The 22,309-nt window shown below is 40.1% G+C and overlaps 1 protein-coding gene across 5 annotated transcripts; it reads right to left on the bottom strand.

Annotated features, from left to right (window-relative positions):
- On the bottom strand, positions 1 to 16,980 carry LOC143482265 (uncharacterized). Of its 5 annotated transcripts, XM_076980590.1 has the most exons (16): positions 16,458 to 16,980; positions 14,636 to 14,766; positions 14,339 to 14,501; positions 13,645 to 13,837; positions 12,858 to 12,929; positions 12,497 to 12,607; positions 11,708 to 11,779; positions 11,347 to 11,457; positions 6,291 to 6,401; positions 5,512 to 5,583; positions 4,902 to 5,007; positions 4,544 to 4,614; positions 2,230 to 4,468; positions 1,882 to 1,968; positions 870 to 920; positions 1 to 666 (listed from the first exon to the last, which is right to left on the bottom strand). In XM_076980590.1, exons 2-16 carry the CDS (start codon positions 14,742 to 14,744, stop codon positions 410 to 412), a joined length of 3,825 nt encoding a protein of 1,274 aa, XP_076836705.1. In that variant the 5' UTR covers positions 14,745 to 14,766; positions 16,458 to 16,980; the 3' UTR covers positions 1 to 409. The 5 variants fall into 5 exon arrangements, 3 of the variants coding, with proteins under 3 accessions (XP_076836705.1, XP_076836704.1, XP_076836706.1); XM_076980589.1 differs by lacking the exon at positions 16,458 to 16,980 and having other exon boundaries at positions 14,636 to 15,687; XM_076980591.1 differs by lacking the exon at positions 16,458 to 16,980 and having other exon boundaries at positions 3,970 to 4,468; positions 14,636 to 15,686.
- Between the last annotated feature and the right edge of the window lie 5,329 nt (positions 16,981 to 22,309).

Raw genomic sequence — 22,309 nt, 5'->3', positions numbered from 1 at the left:
ACATGTCAACCTGACATTATGCTTGCATATGGGGACATGTTGAAAATGTCCCGCCTATAGCTAGAATATGGTCTATAAGGTCTTACCTGCTTTACCAGTACACTCATTTAACAATACACAAAAATGGCCATTTCACTGTTTTAGAAGGACAAGGATGGTTTACTAGAACTTGATTATACACAAACACAAACATGACTGCTTGAAGCATTACCAAGACAGGCATGCTTAAGAAGAACAAGTCCTTGCATTGAATAAACTTTGGACATAATGAGTTTATAGCTTCGTTATTCATAATTTGTATTTTAATGTAAATTATATAAAAAAACAAGAGAATAATCTCTCTTCTTTCATTTTTAAGGAAAAAAAAAACAAAACCACAAAGCCTTAAACAAAATTATGTATTGTAAAATCAATTAGACTGGGCTTTCCTTTGAAATGTTTTCCCTCTGTTTCTAACAAAATCTCTTATATTTTGTACTGTTCGGCCTGCCAGTACAGGATCCTCAGCATCTTTGCACTGCTGACATTCTCCCATCGTGGCCAGTTTTCCTTTTGTTATATGAGGCTTGAAGTGTTTCATCACAGCCATCACTTCTTGTTTAGACCACAGTGTTTTTGTCCTTTTCCCAGGACCTTTGATTTCTGCTGCAGTATTGTCATTGCACACTATTAAAAAAACAAACAAACAAAAAACAAGTTACAAATTTTGCATTAAGCAAATGTAAAATGATTTACTGTCACAGAATTACAAAAGTTTGAGATTACTGTGATCATGTAATATCCTAATGATTAGCTGCCATGTAAATTGTGATTAACAGTTAAAATTCTGTGTGACACCTAATGTCCATTTATGTGATTAAATTAAATACCAGGAGAGCATCCCACAGCAATGCTTCTATCTGTCTGGGTCTTCTGTATCTCTATAAAAAAGGGAATTGCAATGAATCAGCATGTGTATTTGAAAATAGATGTAAACATTTGTTTCTCTGCATACTTTGCTATCGCCTTTTCATCCTATCCTTCAATTGACTCCCACAGAACAGTGCACCAACAAAATAAAATCCAGTGGGATCTTGTGATCACTGATGAAAAACTAGAGGATGACAAAAGAATTGTGCAGCAAAAAGATTGACTTTACATCTACAAGGCAGACCAACAAAGTAGCAGTGTGTAATAGAGTGTACAGTATGTGGACAGTGTGTGCAACACTGCTGTGTCTCATCCATCTGTGCCTGAGTGGTCCATCAGCTCAAATACAGGGGTCCAGACCACTGATGAATGGGTTAATGGAGGGCTAACAAAGTATGTATGGGAACAAATGCTCTACAATCTGTACTTGCAGAACTACAAAGTGGTCCTACATGTAAGTGGAGCTGATTAAATGCACAAAGTGTGTATGTGGAAATACTGCTAATAAAGTGACTAGAAAGTAAACACATTACAAAACAAATATCAGTAGCAAGGGATGACTGGATGAAACAATACCATGTAGATAAAATTTTTATCTTTAGATTAGAAGACAAGCAAACCATTTACGGTGGTGTGGTGGTTAGCACTGTCGCCTCACAGCAAGTCGGTCTGGGTTCGATTCTCAGTCTGGGCTGCTCTGTGTGGAGTTTGCATGTTCTCCCTGTGCCTGTGTGGGTTTCCTCCGGGTACTCCGGTTTACTCCCACAGTCCAAAGACATGCGAGTTAGGTTGATTGATCATGCTAAATTGCCCGTAGGTGTGAGTGCGTGCGTGTGTGTTGGCCATGCGGTGGACTGGCGACCTGCCCATGGTGTACCCTGCCCATGGTGTACCCCCGTGACCCCGACTAGTGGGATTAAGAGGTTCAGATAATGGATGGATGGATGGCTACATAATCGTTGTTAAACTCACGAGTCTGTCTTGGGGCGCTCATGGAATCAACCACAGCTTCATTTTCGGGTTCACTTCCATCACTGACATCAGACGTATTGATCTCATCTGAAAATTAGGAACAAGCAAAACTCAAATGGCATACATTATTGAATGTAAGTTTAATGTAAGTTAATAGCACCATATTTTAGATCAAATGGTTCATTGTGAAATTTGAACATGTAAAGGGCATCTAATGTTAATATCATGAAAGAAAAGAAAGGTCCCATTCTGACAACATATAATTTCCATTTCCATGTCCTATGTATGTAAAATTATGCTCACATTTACCTCAATGTAAGACTAAACTAAACATATAACAATGCATACCTTCAATCTCAATGTCATCAAGTGATTTGCCTTGTAGATCGGGGAGACACCCTTTTTCCATGGCCAACAAAAGTTTTGATATTTTAGCCAGCTGAGTTGTTGCTTCTGGAAGCCTATAATACTCACGGTGCACACGAATGTCATGTCCCAAGAAGTCTGCAACTTGATCCAATTCGTTATTTTTCAGATTAAGAATTTGAGAGAGAGTGGCCACATGTTTACGCAAGTGTGTTGACCGTAGATGTTCTGGATTTCGTGCACCACACTGAACTGCATAGAATCTCAGACAGTCCTGGCCTCGGTAATGACTTTGACAGCTGGGTCTGGCAAACAAGAAGCAGTTGGCATCTTGAACCCCACATGCATTCCTTTTGCTCACCAAAAGAGACAGAGCATCTACCATGTCTGGTGTGAGAAGGACAGCAACCTTTCTCCCCCTTTTACCTTTGATCTCAACTCTGCTAAAATGGCTGCAGAGTTTCTGTTCAAATGCAGAAAGGCCAACTGCAACATCTTCATGGAGAAGAGTTTTATCTCTTTCTTGAAAGTTTTTAAGATGCATCTTGGAGACTTCACCAGCACGTCTTCTGTTAAAAACAATTATTCTTGCGAGTGTAGTTTTAGCAAGGTCTGCATAGCTTTGTGGTGATGGTGTCTTTTTTAGGTTTTCAGATGCTGCATCTGCTGTTGTCTCCAGGTGTTTGTGAAGAAGCTGAACATCATGAGTGAAAGGCAGTGTTGATGGCTTGTTGAACTTTGCTTCATTCAGTGTGCTTAAAGCTTGGTGTGAGATTAGCTCTGACCATTTGGTGGTGTACAATCTTTTGAACATCTCAGTAGATTTTACCAAATCCTCATCTTCAGCCATAAGAGCCCTACACTGAACGATCTCACATATCTTCTGCAAAGTGTGCCCCAATTTCAATGCTAGGCTTGGTGTGTGGTAGCAGTTCTTTTCTTCATCATATCCTGACACCTTCCGTACAGCTTGAATAACTTTTGAAAAATTGGCAGGTTTTACAGCTTCTTCCAGGCTATGTATAGAAGACTCACTGCGCAATGCCATCAAAAACCTCCCTATTTCACGAAGCTTCTGTCGAACATACTCATGTTTGGTAGGGTCATTGCCATGTTTGTTAAAGAAAGACTGCGCTAACTGAAGAATGCAGAAATCATTCCGAACTACAGAGCCAACATCGTCTTGCTTCATTGCACTCAAAAGCTTCCAAACTCCTTGGGATATCTGTTGTGAGAATGTAGACTCTGCCAGAGCAGCTAGACCCAAAACCTTGGTTCTTCCTTGTTGTTCATTTAGTAACCCTGGTTTTGAGGAACATCTTCTTACATGACGCCACAGATCTTTACGTAGAAACATCCCTTTGCAATACATGCAATGTACAAATTGTTTTGAATTGCAAACTCGGTTTGGTCTTCGTTTTAGTTTAAGCAATCCACTTCCTTTCTGTAAAACATTGGAATTATGTTGATAATTACCCTTATTCCTAATTTTTTCCAGTAATCTTTTACGTTCCTTGGAGTGCTTTGGAAATGACAGTGCTTCAGCCACTTCAACTTCAGTCATGTGGATTTTCAGGTGCCGAGAAATTTTGGATTGTGGTTTCCCACAAATGTAACAGTAGTTTTTGCTGTTCTTAGAACAAGAAATTACAGCTGATTTTTCGGCAACAGGCACTGTATCCCTCTGTTCTGTCCCTGATACATTCTGAAAATCAGTCTCACCAGCTGCAACTCTTGCATCCAAGAGCTCTTCCCTTGTAGGTGTTACAGTGACTGATCTGGATGAACCCAAGTCCATTCCACTGTCTAAAGCAGCATCATCTGAAGAAAGTTGGACATCCAAAATTGGCTTGACCCAATTGGCTACATTTGTTGAAAATACATCTCCTTCTTTTGAGTTGTCCAATTCATTATCTGTTTCTACATCTGTCAACTGCTTCTCATAACAAAATAAATCTACATCTTCACTTAAACAAGCTCCTTTCCTGGCCTGCAGACATTGTTTGCCATTGCCTCTGCTTGCATATTTTAGGACCAACACTGAACTGCAAGATTCCGAAAACTTGGAGTGAACTTCCATGTTCTGCTCACTGACTTGGTCTTTTTCACATCCTACTTCAAACTCCACTGAACTGTCTGATTCACTGTCTGACTCTGTATCTGGCACATAATCTTCATCTGATAATAACTGATCCTCATCAGAACTTGAATCCCTTTTACCCTAATATCAGAAATAGAAGGTCACTATACAATACTTAGTATAAAACCGTAAGAGTTCAAAAAACAATATACTTACCCATGACACCAAATCTCTGTCAATCTTTCCAAGTTTTTCAAAGCAGGACTTGTGCCAGAAACAGGAGCAGACTACAAGAGATAAAAATATTGCATTGATGCCTCTAAAGGAAATTAAGGAGCACATCACAACTGCAGCAAAACAAAAACATGGCTAACACTACATGCACTGCAATGTTTAAACAATTTTTTAAGGATTGACTCGATATCAGAAACAAACTAATTTTCAATAACATTCTTATGTTCCACTGTGTGGAAATAATTTATAGTTATTCTTTTCCACCAATTCACAATCACTTAAAAAAAAAACAATGGTATTATTTAGTTGCTGTTATCTGACTATGATGATGATTATTGACCTTTACATCTCAGACCAATCCACTTGAGGGCTGCAACAGGTCCGACACAAGCAACGCATTTGTTCATGCTTGAAACAGTTGCAAGGACTATCTCATGTTTACAGTTCTGTTGGCAAAAAATATGATTTAATCAGAAAATAGGTTTCAATCCATACAACCATTGTTTGAAAATCTGTAGTCCAAAAAACAGAAATGAAAAACATTTTGATTCATTCATCCATCACACCAACAGCAAATGTTATTTTTTCAGAAATGGCATAAAGATGTTCCAGAGACAAGGTACCACTATCCTTGTATCATTGGTAGGTACATGTGATGTCAGTATCATGGTCAAACACAACCTTAAATACACATATTAAGTTTTAGCCAATACAACACAACATTCAGGCAACTTCCATTAACTGAACTCATCAAGTTCTGCTACTGAATGTAGGGGTTCATAGTCTGACGTAATTTTTAGAGTTCTTTCTTCCTCAGGGACATAAATGATAACTGAAATGCATTTATCCAAATCTGCTGTTGTGGACAGCAAATGTTTGTGCAACAGGTCCTCAAAAATAGATTTGTGGGATCAAATGGTAATTAAGAATGGTATGTCAATACAAATTACCTGTCGTGGCTCTTTGTCAGGTGATAAGGTAGCCATTGTAGCACTGGCAACTGGTCCTTTTGCAGGAATGGCCTAAAAATGTTACAGAGACAAGATACCACCATCATTGTACCATTGGTAAGCACCAGTGCACTATGTTCCTGTGATGTCAATATATGGAAATGGTGTGAAAACAATATGCAAGATAGTCTGTGATTTGAAATACAGCTTCAGAAAAAGAAGTCCCTCGAGACCACAATCACGTCATACACTATACACATCAACTGGCTGCCATTAACATGCACTGATAAACTACTACAGTCTCCCTGTAAACCACAGCGTGCTTACAAAACAGGTCTAAACTTAACACAACCTGGTGCACACAATATCCTACCAAACACTGCACTTACAATAAGTTGTAGTGTCCTAATATTAAAGGTTCCTATCACACACATTGACACATGAATATTCCTTAAGTAAAGACAAAGCACTTTGAGATATTATGTCACTATTCTCATTAAACACGATGTTCTCTCATAACAGGTCATGGTCAAAACTTTAAATACACATATTAAGGATTTAGCCAATACAACACAATATTCAGGCAACTTCCATTCACTGAACTCATCAAGTTCTGCTAGTGAATGCAGGGGTTCATAATCTGACATGAACTTTTATAGTTCTTTCTTCCTCAGGGATCATAAAAGAATTGAGGCAATCACATAGTGAATTGTTTACTGTAACTCCAAAGAAATGTGCCACATTTTTCTGAAAATCACAGCCTTGTGTCTCAAAATTACCTCTTGTGCTACTTCACATGGAATCTGTGAATGATGCTCCTCAGTCCACAACTGGTCCTTCATGGTCAGTGGTGCAGATGGTGTTTCCTCAGCATCCATCTCAGCTAAATTCTAGAAACACAAATAAGATTCAGAAATGTGACACCAAACATTCCTGAAGGAAAGTAAAAAGTGTTATCTTTTAAAACCCCTCACTTCTTATTTCGGCAATTCCCGTTTAGGGGTCGCCACAGGGGATCAAACTCCTCCATCTGGCCCTGTCCTGAGTGTCCTCCACTGACACACCAGCCACTCTCATATCCTCTACCACTGCATCCATAAACCTCCTCTTAGGTCTACCTCTCCTCCTCTTGCCTGGAAGTTCCATCCTCAAGACCCTCCTACCAATATACCTCTCCTCCCTCCTCTATACATGTCCAAACCAACTCAATCTCGCTTCTCTAACTTTATCTCCAAAACATGCTACATGTGCTGATCCTCTAATAAACTCATTTCTGATCCTATCCTTCCTCGTCACTCCAAATGAGAATCTCAACATCTTCATCTCAGACACCTCCATCTCCCTCACCTGTCTCTTTGTCAGTGCCACTGTCTCCAGTCCATACAACATAGCAGGTCTCATTACTGTCCTATAGATCTTTCCTTTCATTCTAGCCGACACCCTTCTATCACAGATCACCCCAGACACTTTATGCCATCCACACCACCCTGCCTGCACTCTCTTCTTTACCTCTCTTTCACTTCCTCCATTACTCTGTACCCTCGACCCTAAGTAGGTAAACTCATCAACCTTCACCAAATCAACTCTTTGTAACTGGACCTGTCCACCGTCTGCCCTCTCATTCACACACATGTACTCTGTTTTACTCCTGCTCACTTTCATTGCCCTGCTCTCCAAAGCATATCTCCATCTTTCCAAGCTTACCTCCACCTGCTCCCTACTCTCACTACAGATCACAATGTCATCAGCAAACATCATAGTCCAAGGGGACTCCTGCCTAACCTCGTCCGTCAGTCTGTCCATGACAATTGCGAACAGGAAGGGACTCAGGGCTGATCCCTGATGTAGTCCTACCCCCACTTTAAACTCGTCTGTCATTCCTATCGCACATCTCACTGCTGTCACACCGTTCTCATACATATCCTGCACTACCCTCACATACTTTTCTGCTACTCCTGATTTCCTCATACAATACCACAGCTCCTGTCTTGGTACTCTATCATAAGCTTTCTCTAAGTCAACAAACACACAATGTAACTCCTTCTGTCCTTCCCTATACTTCTCTATTAACACTCTCAAAGCAAACATAGCATCTGTGGTGCACTTAGCTGGCATGAAACCATACTGCTGCTCACAGATCTCTACCTCTCCTCTAAGCCTAGCTTCCACTACTCTTTCCCAGATTTTCAGGCTGTGACTGATCAACTTTATTCCCCTGTAATTACTACAGCTCTGACCATCGCCCTTATTCTTGAAAATTGGCACCATTATGCTTCGTCTCCACTCCTCAGGCATCTTTTGACCTTCCAAGATTCTGTTAAATAACCCAGTCAAAAACTCCACTGCTGTCTTTCCCAAACATGTCCATGCCTCCACAGGAATATCATCCCGTCCAACTGCCTTACCACACTTCATTCTCCGAATTGCAGCCCTTACTTCCTCCTTGCTCACCCGAGGCACTTCCTGATTCATAACCTCTACCTCTTCTAACCTTCTTTCCCTTTCATTCTCTTGATTATTCAGTTCCTCAAAATACTCCTTCCACCTTCCCAAGACACTCTCCTCACCAGACAACACATTTCCATCTTTATCCTTTATCATCCTAACCTGCTGCACATCATGCCCATCACGGTTTCTCTGTCTGGCCAATCTGTACAGATCATTTTCCCCTTCCTTAGTGTTCAACTTCTCATACAGCTTGCTATATGCCTTCTCTTTAGCTTCTGCCACTGCTCTCTTTGCCTTACGACACCTCTCCTTGTACCTCTGTCTACTTTCTTCATCTCGCTGAAAATCCCAATTATTTTTAGCCAACCGCTTTCCTCTCAAACTATCCTGAACCTCCTCATTCCACCACCACAACTCATTGTCTATCTTCCTCTGTCCTGAAGTCACACCAAGTACCTTCCTAGCCACATCCCTCACTGCATTTGAAGTCTCATCCCAGGTATCCAGAACACCACCACCGTTACCCAGTACCTGCCTCACCTCATCTCTGAATTTTACACCACAGTCTTCATCTTTTAACTTCCACCACCTGATCTTAGGTTCCACTCTCACTCTCTTCCTCTTCTTCACCTCCAAAACCATCCTACATATCACCATCCTATGCTGTTTAGCTACACTCTCCCCTGGTAACACCTTGCAATCACTAACCTCTTTCAGGTTTCGTCTCCTACAGAGGATATAGTCGACCTGTGTGCATCTTTCCCCACTCTTATATGTTACCCTGTGCTCTTCCTTTTTCGTAAAGTGTTAACTACAGCCATCTTTATCCTTTTAGCAAAATCTACCACCATTTGTCCTTCCGTATTCTTTTCATTAACACCATATCTACCCAACACCTCCTCATCACCACTGTTCCCTCCACCAACATGTCCGTTTAAATCTGCTCCAATAACCACTCTCTCTTCTTTAGGAACCTGCAAAACAACTTCATCTAACTCTCTCCAGAATTCTTCTTTCTCCTCCACATCACAACCTACCTGAGGAGCATAAGCACTGATGACATTCACTATCACCCTACCAATCTCTATCTTTACACAGTTCACCCTGTCACTTACTCTCTTTACCTCCACTACACTCTTACTAAACTCATCCTTCAGGATTACCCCTACTCCATTTCTCTTCCTGTCTACACCATGATAGAATAGTTTGAAGCCACCACCAATGCTCCTGGCCTTGCTCCCCTTCCACTTGGTCTCCTGTACACACAGTATATCTATCTTCCTCCTCTCCATCGCATCAACTAGCTCTCTCCCTTTACCTGTCATAGAGCCCACATTCAACGTACCAACTCTAACCTCCACCTTCCTGCTCTGCCTCCTCTCCTTCAGCTTCAGAACCCTCTTCCCCCCTCTCCTCCTCCTCCTTGTCCCAACAGTAGTCCAATTTCCACTAATGCCCTGTTGGACAACAGCACCAGTGGTGGTCGTTGTTAACCCGGGCCTCGACCGATCCGGTATGGAATTTCTATTTTTGATCTGCATCATTTGATTTGGCGCAGTTTTTACACCGGATGCCCTTCCTGACGCAACCTTCCCTATTTATCCGGGCTTGGGACCAGCACTAAAATACAATGGTGTGTGCACCCTAGTGGCTAGGTTTTAAAAACCCTCACTAACCTATTACAGTTTTTCTCAGTCGCTTTGGTTCATTTCTCAGATCAGAATTGAAATTCTCAAAACTGTTCATTCAGTCTCCACATCTCCTTGTCACTTGTGCACATCATAATTGCATTTCTCATTGTGTTTAACATTTTGCAAATGCTTTTGTACATATTGCAAAAGGACATGGACAATTGTCTGTTGTTTCTTACATTATCAGTTGCTTATGACATGTTTATCAAAATGTGTTGTAAGGATTGTTTGTTGAATTGTCTTACCCTCCAAAACATTTTATCTTTAGGTCATCGCCTAGGTCATTATATGCAAAAGTGCTGAACATGTTGTCATAATCTCTAAGGCATAATTTTACATTTATTTATTTAGGTTATTTGTTTGTTACATTTTGGTAATTTATCCTAATTTGATTAGATTGTTTGCAAGTGAACATTCAGTTACAGTAAGAAAGGGAATTGGTGAAGGCTTAGATCAATCAATGGTCTCAACCATAGGTCAGAGGTGCGTCTCATGAACCTTTACTGTAATTGGCAAACATTTATAGACACTAAACACTGCAGTATCACAAAGTCTCATAATGGAAGGGTGAACAGCCAATAAGAGGAGTAAGTAAGTGTGGTATAAGGCTAAGGGGACAAAACAGTGAAATAAGGGCAACAATTGTGGACCATGTCTTACATGTAAGTCGTGGTCTTACAATGGCTGAAGCTGGTCGTTGGAAGGTGCAGCGTTCTTGAAATCAAAAGCTTAGCTAGTTTCCATCAGAATATACAGTCTACACTGACTGTGACTTATAGTTGCACTGACAACATGACTAAGTATTTTGACCTTGTTCATAGGCAATGGCACACAGACTAGATATTCTGATGGCACTGACAAATTGACTGACCTAAAAATTTGCTTTTGGGGCAAAAACAAAGAATTTTGAGTGAAGTGTGTGCTTTTACAGGTATTTCATTGAGTTTTGCTGTTTGCATTAACTGTTTTGAGAAAGTTGTGATGCCAATGTAAAGCATGATGTGAGAAATGAACCAAATCGACTGAGAAAAACTGTACTATTCCTTGGGTAATACAATTTGACCGTAAATGATAACTGAAATGTAATTATCCAGTCTGTGATGTGAAATATATTTTCAGAAAAAGAAGTCCCTTGAGACCACAATCACGTCATACACTATACACTATACACATTAACTGGCTGCCATTAACATGCACTGATAAACTACTACAGCCTTCCTGTAAACCACAGCGTGCTAACAAAACAGGTCCAAACTTAACACAACCTGGTACACACATTATCGTAGCAAACACTGCAGTTACAATAAGTTGTAGTGTCCTGATATTAAAGGTTGCTGTCACACACATTGACACATGAATATTCCTTAAGTAAAGACAAAGCACTTTGAGATATTCTGTCACTGTCCTCATTAAACACGATGTTCTCTCATAACAGGTCATGGTCAAACACAATCTTAAATACACATATTAAGGATTTAGCCAATACAACACAACATTCAGGCAACTTCCATTCACTGAACTCAATCAAGTTCTGCTAGTGAATGCAGGGGTTCATAATCTGACATAATTTTTATAGTTCTTTCTTCCTCAGGGACCATAAAAGATTTGAGGCGATCACATAGTGAATTGTTTACTGTAACTCCAAAAAAATGTGCCACATTTTTCTGAAAATCACAGCATTGTGTCTCAAAATTACCTCTTGTGCTACTTCATATGGAATCTGTGAATGGTGCTCCTCAGTCCACAACTGGTCCTTCATGGTCAGTGGTGCAGAAGTTGTTTCCTCAGCATCCATCTCAGCTAAATTCTAGAAACACAAATAAGATTCAGAAATGTGACCCCAAACATTCCTGAAGGAAAGTAAAAAGTGTTATCTTTTAAAAACCCTGACTAACTTACTGCTATTCCTTGGGTAATACAATTTGACCGTAAATGATAACTGAAATGCATTTATACAAATCTGCTGTTGTGGACAGCAAATGTTTGTGCAACAGGTCCTCAAAAATAGATTTGTGGGATCAAATGGCAATTAAGAATAGTATGTCAATACAAATTACCTGTCGTGGCTCTTTGTCAGGTGATAAGGTAGCCATTGTAGCACTGGCAACTGGTCCTTTTGCAGAAATGGCCTAAAAATGTTACAGAAACAAGATACCACTATCACTGTATCATTGGTAAGCACCAGTGCACCATGTTCCTGTGATGTCAGTATATGGAAATGGTGTGAAAACAATGTGCAAGAGAGTCTGTGATGTGAAATATATTTTCAGAAAAAGAAGTCCCTCGAGACCACAATCACGTCATACACTATACACTATACACATTAACTGGCTGCCATCAACATGCACTGATAAACTACTACAGCCTTCCTGTAAACCACAGCGTGCTTACAAAACAGGTCCAAACTTAACACAACCTGGTACACACATTATCGTAGCAAACACTGCAGTTACAATAAGTTGTAGTGTCCTGACATTAAAGGTTGCTGTCACACACATTGACACATGAATATTCCTTAAGTAAAGACAAAGCACTTTGAGATATTCTGTCACTGTCCTCATTAAACACGATGTTCTCTCATAACAGGTCATGGTCAAACACAACCTTAAATACACATATTAAGGATTTAGCCAATACAACACAACATTCAGGCAACTTCCATTCACTGAACTCATCAAGTTCTGCTAGTGAATGCAGGGGTTCATAATCTGACATAATTTTTATAGTTCTTTCTTCCTCAGGGACCATAAAAGATTTGAGGCGATCACATAGTGAATTGTTTACTGTAACTCCAAAAAAATGTGCCACATTTTTCTGAAAATCACAGCATTGTATCTCAAAATTACCTCTTGTGCTACTTCATATGGAATCTGTGAATGGTGCTCCTCAGTCCACAACTGGTCCTTCATGGTCAGTGGTGCAGAAGTTGTTTCCTCAGCATCCATCTCAGCTAAATTCTAGAAACACAAATAAGATTCAGAAATGTGACCCCAAACATTCTTGAAGGAAAGTAAAAAGTGTTATCTTTTAAAAGCCCTGACTAACTTACTGCTATTCCTTATGTAACAAAATTTGACAGTAAATGATACCTGAAATGCATTTATCTACATCTGCTGTTGTGGACAGCAGATTTTTGTGTAACAATCCTTCAAAAATAGATTTGTGGGATCAAAAGGTAATTAAGAATGGTATGGAAATACAAATTACCTGTCGTGGCTCTTTGTCAGGTGATAAGGTAGCCATTGTAGCACTGGCAACAGGTTCTTTTCCAGGAACAGCCTGAAGACGTTTCAGAGTCAAGATACCACCTGCATCATTGCTAGTTACCAGTGGACTATGGTCATGTGTTGTCAGTATATGGAAATGGTGTGTAAACAATATGCAAGATAATCTGTGACAAACTACGGCTTCAGAAAAAGAAGTCCCTCGAGACCACAATTTTGTCCTACACTATACTTATCAACATTAACTGGTTGACATTAACATGCACAGGAATCAATGCCATTACCTAGTATTTTGATTAAAACAGGCTCACTTAAACAGGAGACATACAATTTAAGAACAGACTACAAGTGTTATTCGTTGAGTTAGTGCTCATTTTAAGTACTCAAGAAACAGGTCTACATTTCGATCTACGTTTGAAGACAGCAAGAGACTCTGTAGTCTGTCTGAGACTCTGCACCTTACAACGAGCAAGAGACTCTGCAGCTTACAAAACAGGTCTATGCTTAACTCAACCTCAACCTAGTGCACACAATATCCCAGCAAACGCTGCAGTTACAATATGTAGCAATGTCCTTATATAGAAGGTTCCTGTGACACACATTGACTCATGGATTAAGCTTGACCAGCAAATTCTTAATATCCTTAAACACACTGCACTCACAGGACACGTCTGAGCCATGCACAGCTCAAATACACTCACTGAATTTATTTAAATATATCTGCATATGGAATGTTGCTTTAATTATAGTGAATGCTCATATCTTAATACCTTGCATCTCCATGGCCATTCAGAGTCTCCGTAGTTGTATGTGATCTCTTCTCCAGGACTAATGCTCCTTGTTGCAAATAAACACAAATGGGGTTTTCCCGCTACTCTGATTGTTTTCATTTTGCTGTTTGGGCTAACATGGTCATCATTCACAAGTCTCCCAAGAGACTTATCTTCCAAAGAAGCATCAACACTGAAACATTAAAATAAAGCATAAGAGACCATTTTTTTTACAATGAATAAAGGAATATCTTTTTTTTATCACAGCATAACCTCAAAAATAAACACCACACAACCACGTCATGTACACCTCCTTGTATTTACACTCATTATCAATTTATTCAGCACCACTTCAAGGTGCTCTTTATTGTTCTACAGTTACATTCTATCAATTACTTCTGTTTGTCTGCATACTTTACAAGTCCCCTTCACCCTGTTCTTCAATGGTCAGGACCACCACAGTGGTAGATCATTCTCATCAATGCAGTCACACTGGGAGTCCTGACCACTAAAGAGGGTGAAAGGAGGCAAAGTATGCAAAGAAACCACTGGATTATATTCTTTTATTGTAGAACTATAAAAACCATACATATGGTAAGTTGTACTAATCAAATGCATGAGTGTGGATACAAACAGGTGGACTTAATGAAGTGACTGGTCAGTGTGTAGCTACAAGCGAGTATAATATACATACCAAAAAAGCTTTCCATTGTAACGAAATTCAAACATGAAAACTTTCAGTGCTTCTTTATATATTCTCTGTCTTCTTTCACATTCATGTTTGTTTATTAGGTCCCCTCTGTATTCCAAAAGAAAATCTCCCTTATCAAAATGGACACAGCTGAAAACTCCACGGCCTACATGAGAAAACAGAGAACATGTCAAGCTGGGTCTTCCCAGTCCTGGACTTCTTGTTGCTATTGGAAAACATCACATTAAACCACAACAATGCAAAACAAATACATGCTATTATGCATTAATATTAAATTACCTTTATCCGGATTTATATACTTCACATCAAACCCGTCTTTGTCTTTACAAGCAGATGTAAAATATGCAGCCTCCTCTTTTGGATTAAGCTTTCTCTTCCTCAGCTCCATGGCAACTCAAGTGCTACTCTTCCTAGCAAAAAAAAATCTTAAGTTTTACTTTGCTCTTTCATATCATTAAATACATCTTAGTCTTGTTTATTTGATTGTTCAGGACTTATAGCTAACATATTAGCCCACATTTCTGCATTTTTGAACAGTTATGAGTTTCTGAATGGCTGGAGTGCTGTGATGAGTGAGTTCACTTAATTCACAGCATATAAACAATGCAGGGCCAACTGTCATAAGAACATGCTGGTAATAAGGTTACTGAAAATACATAACTGTCTTTTGTGATTTTTGTGATTGTGTGTGTGTCTTTTTGGCTTTATCTAATTAGTGTTGTATAGTTTGCAAAGAAAAAACAATGTAGACTGACTTAATGACAAGTACAAACTAACCAACCATTAATAACCACTACAGGGGATTTTATTCATGCTCACAATGTGATTTGGGGGAGCTGAACTACCTGAGATAGTTATCTACAAATATGAATGGCATTTTAAATTGTATGATGATATATTCAAATACAGTAAACATCATAAACATCAGAGCACATATTCATGCAGATTAAACCCAACAAAAGTGAGAAAATAACTGAACTAACCTAGCACTCACCCAGTCACAGAACACTCCCTAACACTGGCTAGCTAGCTGACAAGCTTATAGGCTACTACTACTCAGATGGGGTGACATGTTTAGTAACAAATGAATTCTAAATCAAAATAATCATTGAAACATTTTAAATTACGGCATTGAAGCTAGCGCTACTCATTCTATATTGTATATAGACTGTGCTGGTGTGATTAGCTAAGAAATTATATAACACAATTAGCTTGATGCTAACGTTATATTGGAAATCCCATAGACATGCTAGCGGAAGTTAGCATTATAATCGCGGTGCTAATTGACTTTCTAAAACATCAAGTACAGCATACTTTCTCATGTAGAAGCATCAAAGCTGTGATAAATGTTTGTGATCTAACCCAGCAGGCTAGAGCTACTCATTCTATGTTGTATTAAAGAGTAGACTAGACCACATATTCATGCAGATTAAACCCAACAAAAGTGAGAAAATAACTGAACTAACCAAGCACTCACCCAGTCACAGAACACTCCCTAACACTGGCTAGCTAGCTGACAAGCTTATAGGCTACTACTACTCAAATGGGGTGACATGTTTAGTAACAAATGAATTCTAAATCAAAATAATCATTTAAACATTTTAAATTACGGCATTGAAGCTAGCGCTACTCATTCTATATTGTATATAGACTGTGCTGGTGTGATTAGCTGAGAAATTATATAACACAATTAGCTTGATGCTAACGTTATATTGGAAATCCCATAGGCATGCTAGCGGAAATTAGCATTATAATCGCGGTGATAATTGGCTTTCTAAAACATCAAGTACAGCATACTTTCTCATGTAGAAGCATCAAAGCACTGATAAATGTTTGTGATAAATGTTTGTGCTCTAACCCAACAGGCTAGAGCTACTCATTCTATGTTGTATTAAAGAGTAGACTAGACTAGCTAAGTAATTAGTTATACTACAAGCCCATGGAAATGTTAGAGGAAATCAGCGTTTTTGTAGTCGGGACAAATAGCTTTCTAAGACCTAACATAAAGCTTAATTTATCATTCAGACAAATCTAAAGTATTAATAAATGTTTAGCAATTATACAACAACAGTGTTTGTATTTATAAAGGTCATTACCTTACCTGATTTTCCAGCCTTTAGAAATTATGGGATGATTAGTATGACGTGGCATCTGCGTAGTGAAACTCCGCCCACTGATCAGATAACACTGGCATGATTGACAGAGCTTTTAGCCAATTACAGCTTGAGTAGTCAGTTTAAAGCCCAACCAATCAGAAATCGCAAATCGTAACACTGAGGGCACACAGGAGCTTTTCCGACACCAGGCTACAGGGGGCGCTATACTAAATTCTGGGACAACACTGTGTAAAGCGATTTTCATGGTTTTATGGTGTATAAGGACATGGCCCCAAAATTTGAGAGGGAGCTTCTCTCACTTAGATAAGACCATCTACAGTGCTGGAATTATGAGGACACCAGCCCTGTCCTGATAAACCCAAATGTCCTGGTAATGTCGGTATGTAATCAGGTGAAAAGTCTCTGTAAACCACATAAACCAACGCACACACACACACACACACACATACACACACACACACACACATACACACACACACACACACATACACACACACACACACACACACACACACACACACACACACACACACACATCACTCTATGTGTCATCTATAATGCCAATTGGTCATCTATAATGCCAAACCCAAGCCTCCATGTGATGACACTATAGGAGGTACAGGAGGCTTTGGGTTCAGCGAATGGTCTTTACTGTGCAACGAAAATAAGAGTGATGTTCCAACATGTAGACTGAGTCTGATTAAACCTCCAACAGGCAGACTGAGTCTGGTTAAACCTCCAACAGGTAGACTGAGTCTGATTAAACCTGCAACAGGTAGACTGAGTTTTATTAAACCTGCAACAGGTAGATTAGTCTGATTAAACCTGCAACATGTAGACCGAATCTGATAAAGCCTCCAACATGTAGACCGAGTCTGATTAAACCTGCAACATGTAGACTGAGTCTGATTAAACCTGCAACAGGTAGATTGAGTCTGATTGAACCTCCAACAGGTAGCTTGAGTCTGATTAAACCTCCAACATATAGACTGACTCTGATTAAACCTGCAACATGTAGACTGAATCTGATAAAACCTCCAACAGGTAGACTGAGTCTTATTACAGTAAACCTGCAACAGGTAGACTGAGTTTGATAAAACCTCCAACAGGTAGACTGTTTCTGATTAAACCTCCAACAGGTAGACTGAGTCTGATTAAATCTCCAACATGTAGACTGAGTCTGATTAAAGCTGCAACAGGTAGACTGAATATGATTAAACCTCCAACGAAGTAGACTGAGTCTGATTAAATGTGATAATAAATTTGTGTTTTAGTATTCTGCTATAAAAGAGTGTGGCTGGGTCAGGATTCAGGCATTACCTGTCAGTTCTCCAGATGGAGTATACCGTAACTGACACAATTCCTCCTAAATCAAATATTTAAAAGTGAAATCTAAAAGATATGGTTACTAATTGGATTATAGGGTCAAGGCACAATAAAGTATGTGTGATATGGTTGGAGCGGTTTTCTTTGATCAGTGTTATATTTATGAGCACTCTCAGTTCTGAACTTCCTGCTCAGCTCTTTTGGAATCTGTTTATGCTACTGTAAATCTCTTCCTGACACACACACACACACACACACACACACACACACACACTAGTAAATTATGGAAACCCACATTACAAGTGCTCAGTGTTCTCACATTTATTGGGCAAGGGGAACCCCCACTTCCACTTCACAACAGCCATAATTCTCGTTGTAAATGAGAGGGTTAAATGTTTCTCAAATTCAGCAGAGGTCTGAATATTCACTTCCTGCTAGAAAAACACATCCACAACAATAACAACAACACACACACACAAACACACAGTTGAACACATCTGTACATGCAGACACTATTAGGAAACATTCACTCAGACAGTATGGAATTCCTACCAAGTGGGTAAAATGTGTGTGTGTGTGTGTGTGTGTGTGTGTGTGTGTGTGTGTGTGTGTGTGTGTGTGTGTGTGTGTGTGTGTGTGTGTGTGTGTGTGTGTGTGTGTGTGTGTGTGTGTGTGATGGGCAGACTCTGGATCTGGTTCTGTTAGTCAGGCATTTGGCGCCAGAGTAACTTTATCATGCCTGCAGACTGATGCTTGTTTCTGCATGGACCCTTACCAAATAAACCATAATCAGCTCTACTCAGCTTACTACAGCAACACACGCACGCACGCACACACACACACACACACACACACACACACACACACACACACACACACACACACACACACACACACACAAACACGGGCCTCTGAGCTCATCTGGATGGGTTTTCCATGCAGCGGTGTGTCCAGTATGGTGATGGAGCTGTAGGACCTCTAATATGGATTTGATATGTTAATTTGAGCTGTATTTCAAGTGAACTATTCTAATGGCAACTGTGTGCACCAGGGTATCCTGTGTGTGCATATAGTGTATTACAGGGGTATATTAAGAGTGTATGTAGTGTGTACTGGGGTGTATTATAAGTGTATATAGTGTGTACTGGGATTTATTAAGAATGTATATAGTGTATATTGGGGTTTTATTAAGGGTGTATATAGTGTGTACTGGGTGTATTAAGAGTGTATATAGTGTGTACTGGGGTGTATTAAGAGTGTATATAGTGTGTAGTACTGGGGTGTATTAAGAGTGTATATAGTATACTGGGTGTATTAAGAGTGTATATAGTGTGTAGTACTGGGGTTTTATTAAGAGTGTATATAGTGTATACTGGGGTTTTATTAAGAGTGTATATAGTGTGTACTGGGGTGTATTAGAGTGTATATAGTGTGTACTGGGTGTATTAAGCGTGTATATAGTGTGTACTGGGGTCTTTCTGAAATGTCTCGTCATTTGCGCGGTCAGCTCTTCTTATCCAAGGGAATTTGAAGATTACTGAGCATTTTCCACTTTCCACCCATTCCCACCACAAACAGAGAGATAGTGTGTGTGAGACAGTGTGTGACTGATTCTCCCTCATTCCCGACCCTTTGAGCGTCCAGGTAAATAAACATCTCCAGACCACTGTGCTGTGTTTACAGAACCACAGGGGGCTCTTTACAACACACTCAACACCCAAACACAAACACACAGCATCTAATGTTTTTCACACATCTTAAAAAGCCACTCTGTGAATCACTGTGTGTTTGTGTGTGTGTGTGTGTGTGTGTGTGTGTGTGTGTGTGTGTGTGTGTGTGTGTGTGTGTGTGTGTGTGTTTCCCAGGTCTGAGATGTCTGTGTAGAAACACACAAACCCACTTATGTGTGAGTGATGTTGTTTTTTGAACCTATTTTACAGGCAGCTGGGTGATGATTCAGATCATGGTTCCCACCAGGGATGTCACTAGACCCGATTTAAAAATGTTTCCATAATCACAAGGATAAAAAGTAAAGATGTCATCCGTAGCGCTTGATGCTGGGTTAGTGCGCAGTACACATCACAGACATTAGCACCATGCAAATTAGGTACTACATTACTCAGAGACCTTATGGCAAGACTGTCCCTCAAACGCTTTTCAGAGGTGGTGTGGGACACATCAGAATACATTTAATCTCTAGTGTGTATTTTACCCCCTTAGTTTATTTCCTCCGTTGTCGGTCATGTCACGGTGTGTGTGTTCCTGCTCTCACTGATCTCCTGACTTCAGATTTCGTTGGTTATTCATTTATATTTACATTTACATTTACAGCATTTAGCAGATGCTCTTATCCAGAGCGACTTACAAAGTGCTTTGCATCTGATCACAGAATTCATCCTAGATAATAGTAGGCCAGAAATCAAGATACCATTGAGTCAGACTACTACTAAACTACAGGAGTCAATGTCATATAGTGTTTTGCAAGTTAAACGTTTGCCAAGAAGCACAAATAACCATAGACAGACATACAATTTAAGAACAACAACAAATTCGTGTCTTAGTTTAGCATTTTCTGTTTATTCTTCGTTTTCCCGTTCTCCCTGTCTCCCAGTTGAATTGCATGTATTGAGTATATTTTATTCATTGTGCCTGTGTGATTAGTTGCCCCTGTTATGTGGTTTATCTCTATTCCTGGTGTTCATCCCATCTTATTTCTTTAATAAACTCTTCAAATCCTGCATCTGCGTCCGATCGTTACACAAAAACAAAACAGCCTTCATAAAATAAAATAAAAGCATTGAAGTTTTATTACATGCACTTATCACAGTGTGATAGGTGTCATAGTCACACATTTACTTATGACTTCTAACTATAATGGATGGCTGGATGTGGCCCGTGGACCGTACAATGTCCAGTTCTGCCCTAGGGTAACGTAACAAAAGCGTGAGACTGAGCTCTGTATGTAGCTAAGCAAGCTAGACTATTGGATGAAAGGGTACTTGTGGTGTGAACTACTGTGGTCCAATTTGGGCCGAGGACTCGACTGATAATAAAGTTTGTAACAGCCTGTACTGGAAGGAGTTCAAAAATTCTACGGACATTTCTGTCTGAAATCAAATGCAACGGAAGAGTCGCAGTGGTAAACGTGTGCGGCATTTCCTTCAGCAGAAGTTATGTATTAAATATGATCCAAAGTGTCACTTGAGATGCAGCTCTGCGTTTTGCCAGGGCAGAGTAGTCAGAGTGAGAGAGAGAGAGAGAGAGAGAGAGAGAGAGAGAGAGAGAGAGAGAGAGAGAGAGAGAGGAGAGAGAGAGGAGAGAGAGAGAGGAGAGAGAGAAAGAGAGAGAGGAAGAGAGGGAGAGAGAGAGGGAGAGAGACAAGAGAGAGAGACAGAAGGGAAAGGGAGGGAGAGAGAGAGAGAGAAAAGAGAGGGAGAGAGAGGAGAGAGAGAGGAGAGAGAGAGAGGAGAGAGAGAAAGAGAGAGAGGAAGAGAGGGAGAGAGAGAGGGAGAGAGACAAGAGAGAGAGACAGAAGGGAAAGGGAGGGAGAGAGAGAGAGAGAAAAGAGAGGGAGAGAGAGACAGAGAGAGGAAGAGAGGGAGAGAGACAGAAAAGAGAGAGAAAAAGAGAGAGAGACAGAAGGGAAAGGAGCAACTGAACTGCAACAGCAACATTTCTGTTTAAATAAACTTTAAATACACGCACACACACACACACACACACACACACACACACACACACACACACACACACACACACACACACACACACACACACACACACACACACAGTTTTTCTGTTTCATCATAAAGGCATCTGCAATGCATCAATAATGGTGTTTATAAGCATGTCTATAAACCTTCAAAACATGTATGTCCTATCTTCAGCCTAACTACTCAACAATACTCAACCCAAATACTCAAAGCCAACAGGCTCCACCTCCTTTATCCACCAGTTAAGGTGTTTGGGAACATCTGATGAAGGTCATGACTTCTGAGCACAGGCGCACACATTTCACACATCTGACCCCAGATTTGCACTCTGTGTGTATCAGCAGTGTCACACGTGCTTCCGTCCAGGGAAACCCCCCTACAGAGTACCTGAGTCGTGATGGTCAGGAAACCAGACAAGGAAACTGAGACAGCACGGCTGGTGCCGGCCTCTCTGTGGCCCACCCGCAGGTCACAGTCGGAGCCACTGGTCTGTAATACTGGCAGTAATAATCCCCACTGCAGCACACTTAGTGCAACTGTGGACTATGAAGAGGGAATAAAAGTATTAATATATTTAATGTTTAATAGAGAGAAAGTGCAACTGACGCATGTGGCATTTAGGTAAGAGGTACATGGAGGGTCCTTCAGTTAAGTGTTAATGTCACACTCATTCTGTGTGTGTGTGTGTGTGTGTGTGTGTGTGTGTGTGTGTGTGTGTGTGTGTGTGTGTGTGTGTGTGTGTGTGTGTGTGTGTGTGTGTGTGTGTGTGTGAATGAGACAAGAAATATAGAGGAAAT

Source organism: Brachyhypopomus gauderio, chromosome 18, assembly GCF_052324685.1.
Source record: "Brachyhypopomus gauderio isolate BG-103 chromosome 18, BGAUD_0.2, whole genome shotgun sequence".
NCBI lineage: Eukaryota > Metazoa > Chordata > Actinopteri > Gymnotiformes > Hypopomidae > Brachyhypopomus > Brachyhypopomus gauderio.
Note: the sequence above shows the minus strand (reverse complement) of the source record. Positions and strands in the feature narration are given on the sequence as shown.

What these genes read in the sequence shown, in the direction of transcription:
- LOC143482265 (XM_076980590.1), bottom strand. Translation starts at nt 14,744, where the DNA reads ATGGAGCTGAGGAAGAGAAAGCTTAATCCAAAAGAGGAGGCTGCATAT. An exon ending in CTGACAAAGAGCCACGACAG is followed by an intron (nt 12,608 to 12,857) that starts GTAATTTGTATT and finishes TTGTGTTTCTAG; the next exon opens with AATTTAGCTGAGATGGATGC. An exon ending in TGATGACATTGAGATTGAAG is followed by an intron (nt 1,969 to 2,229) that starts GTATGCATTGTT and finishes CCTAATTTTCAG; the next exon opens with ATGAGATCAATACGTCTGAT.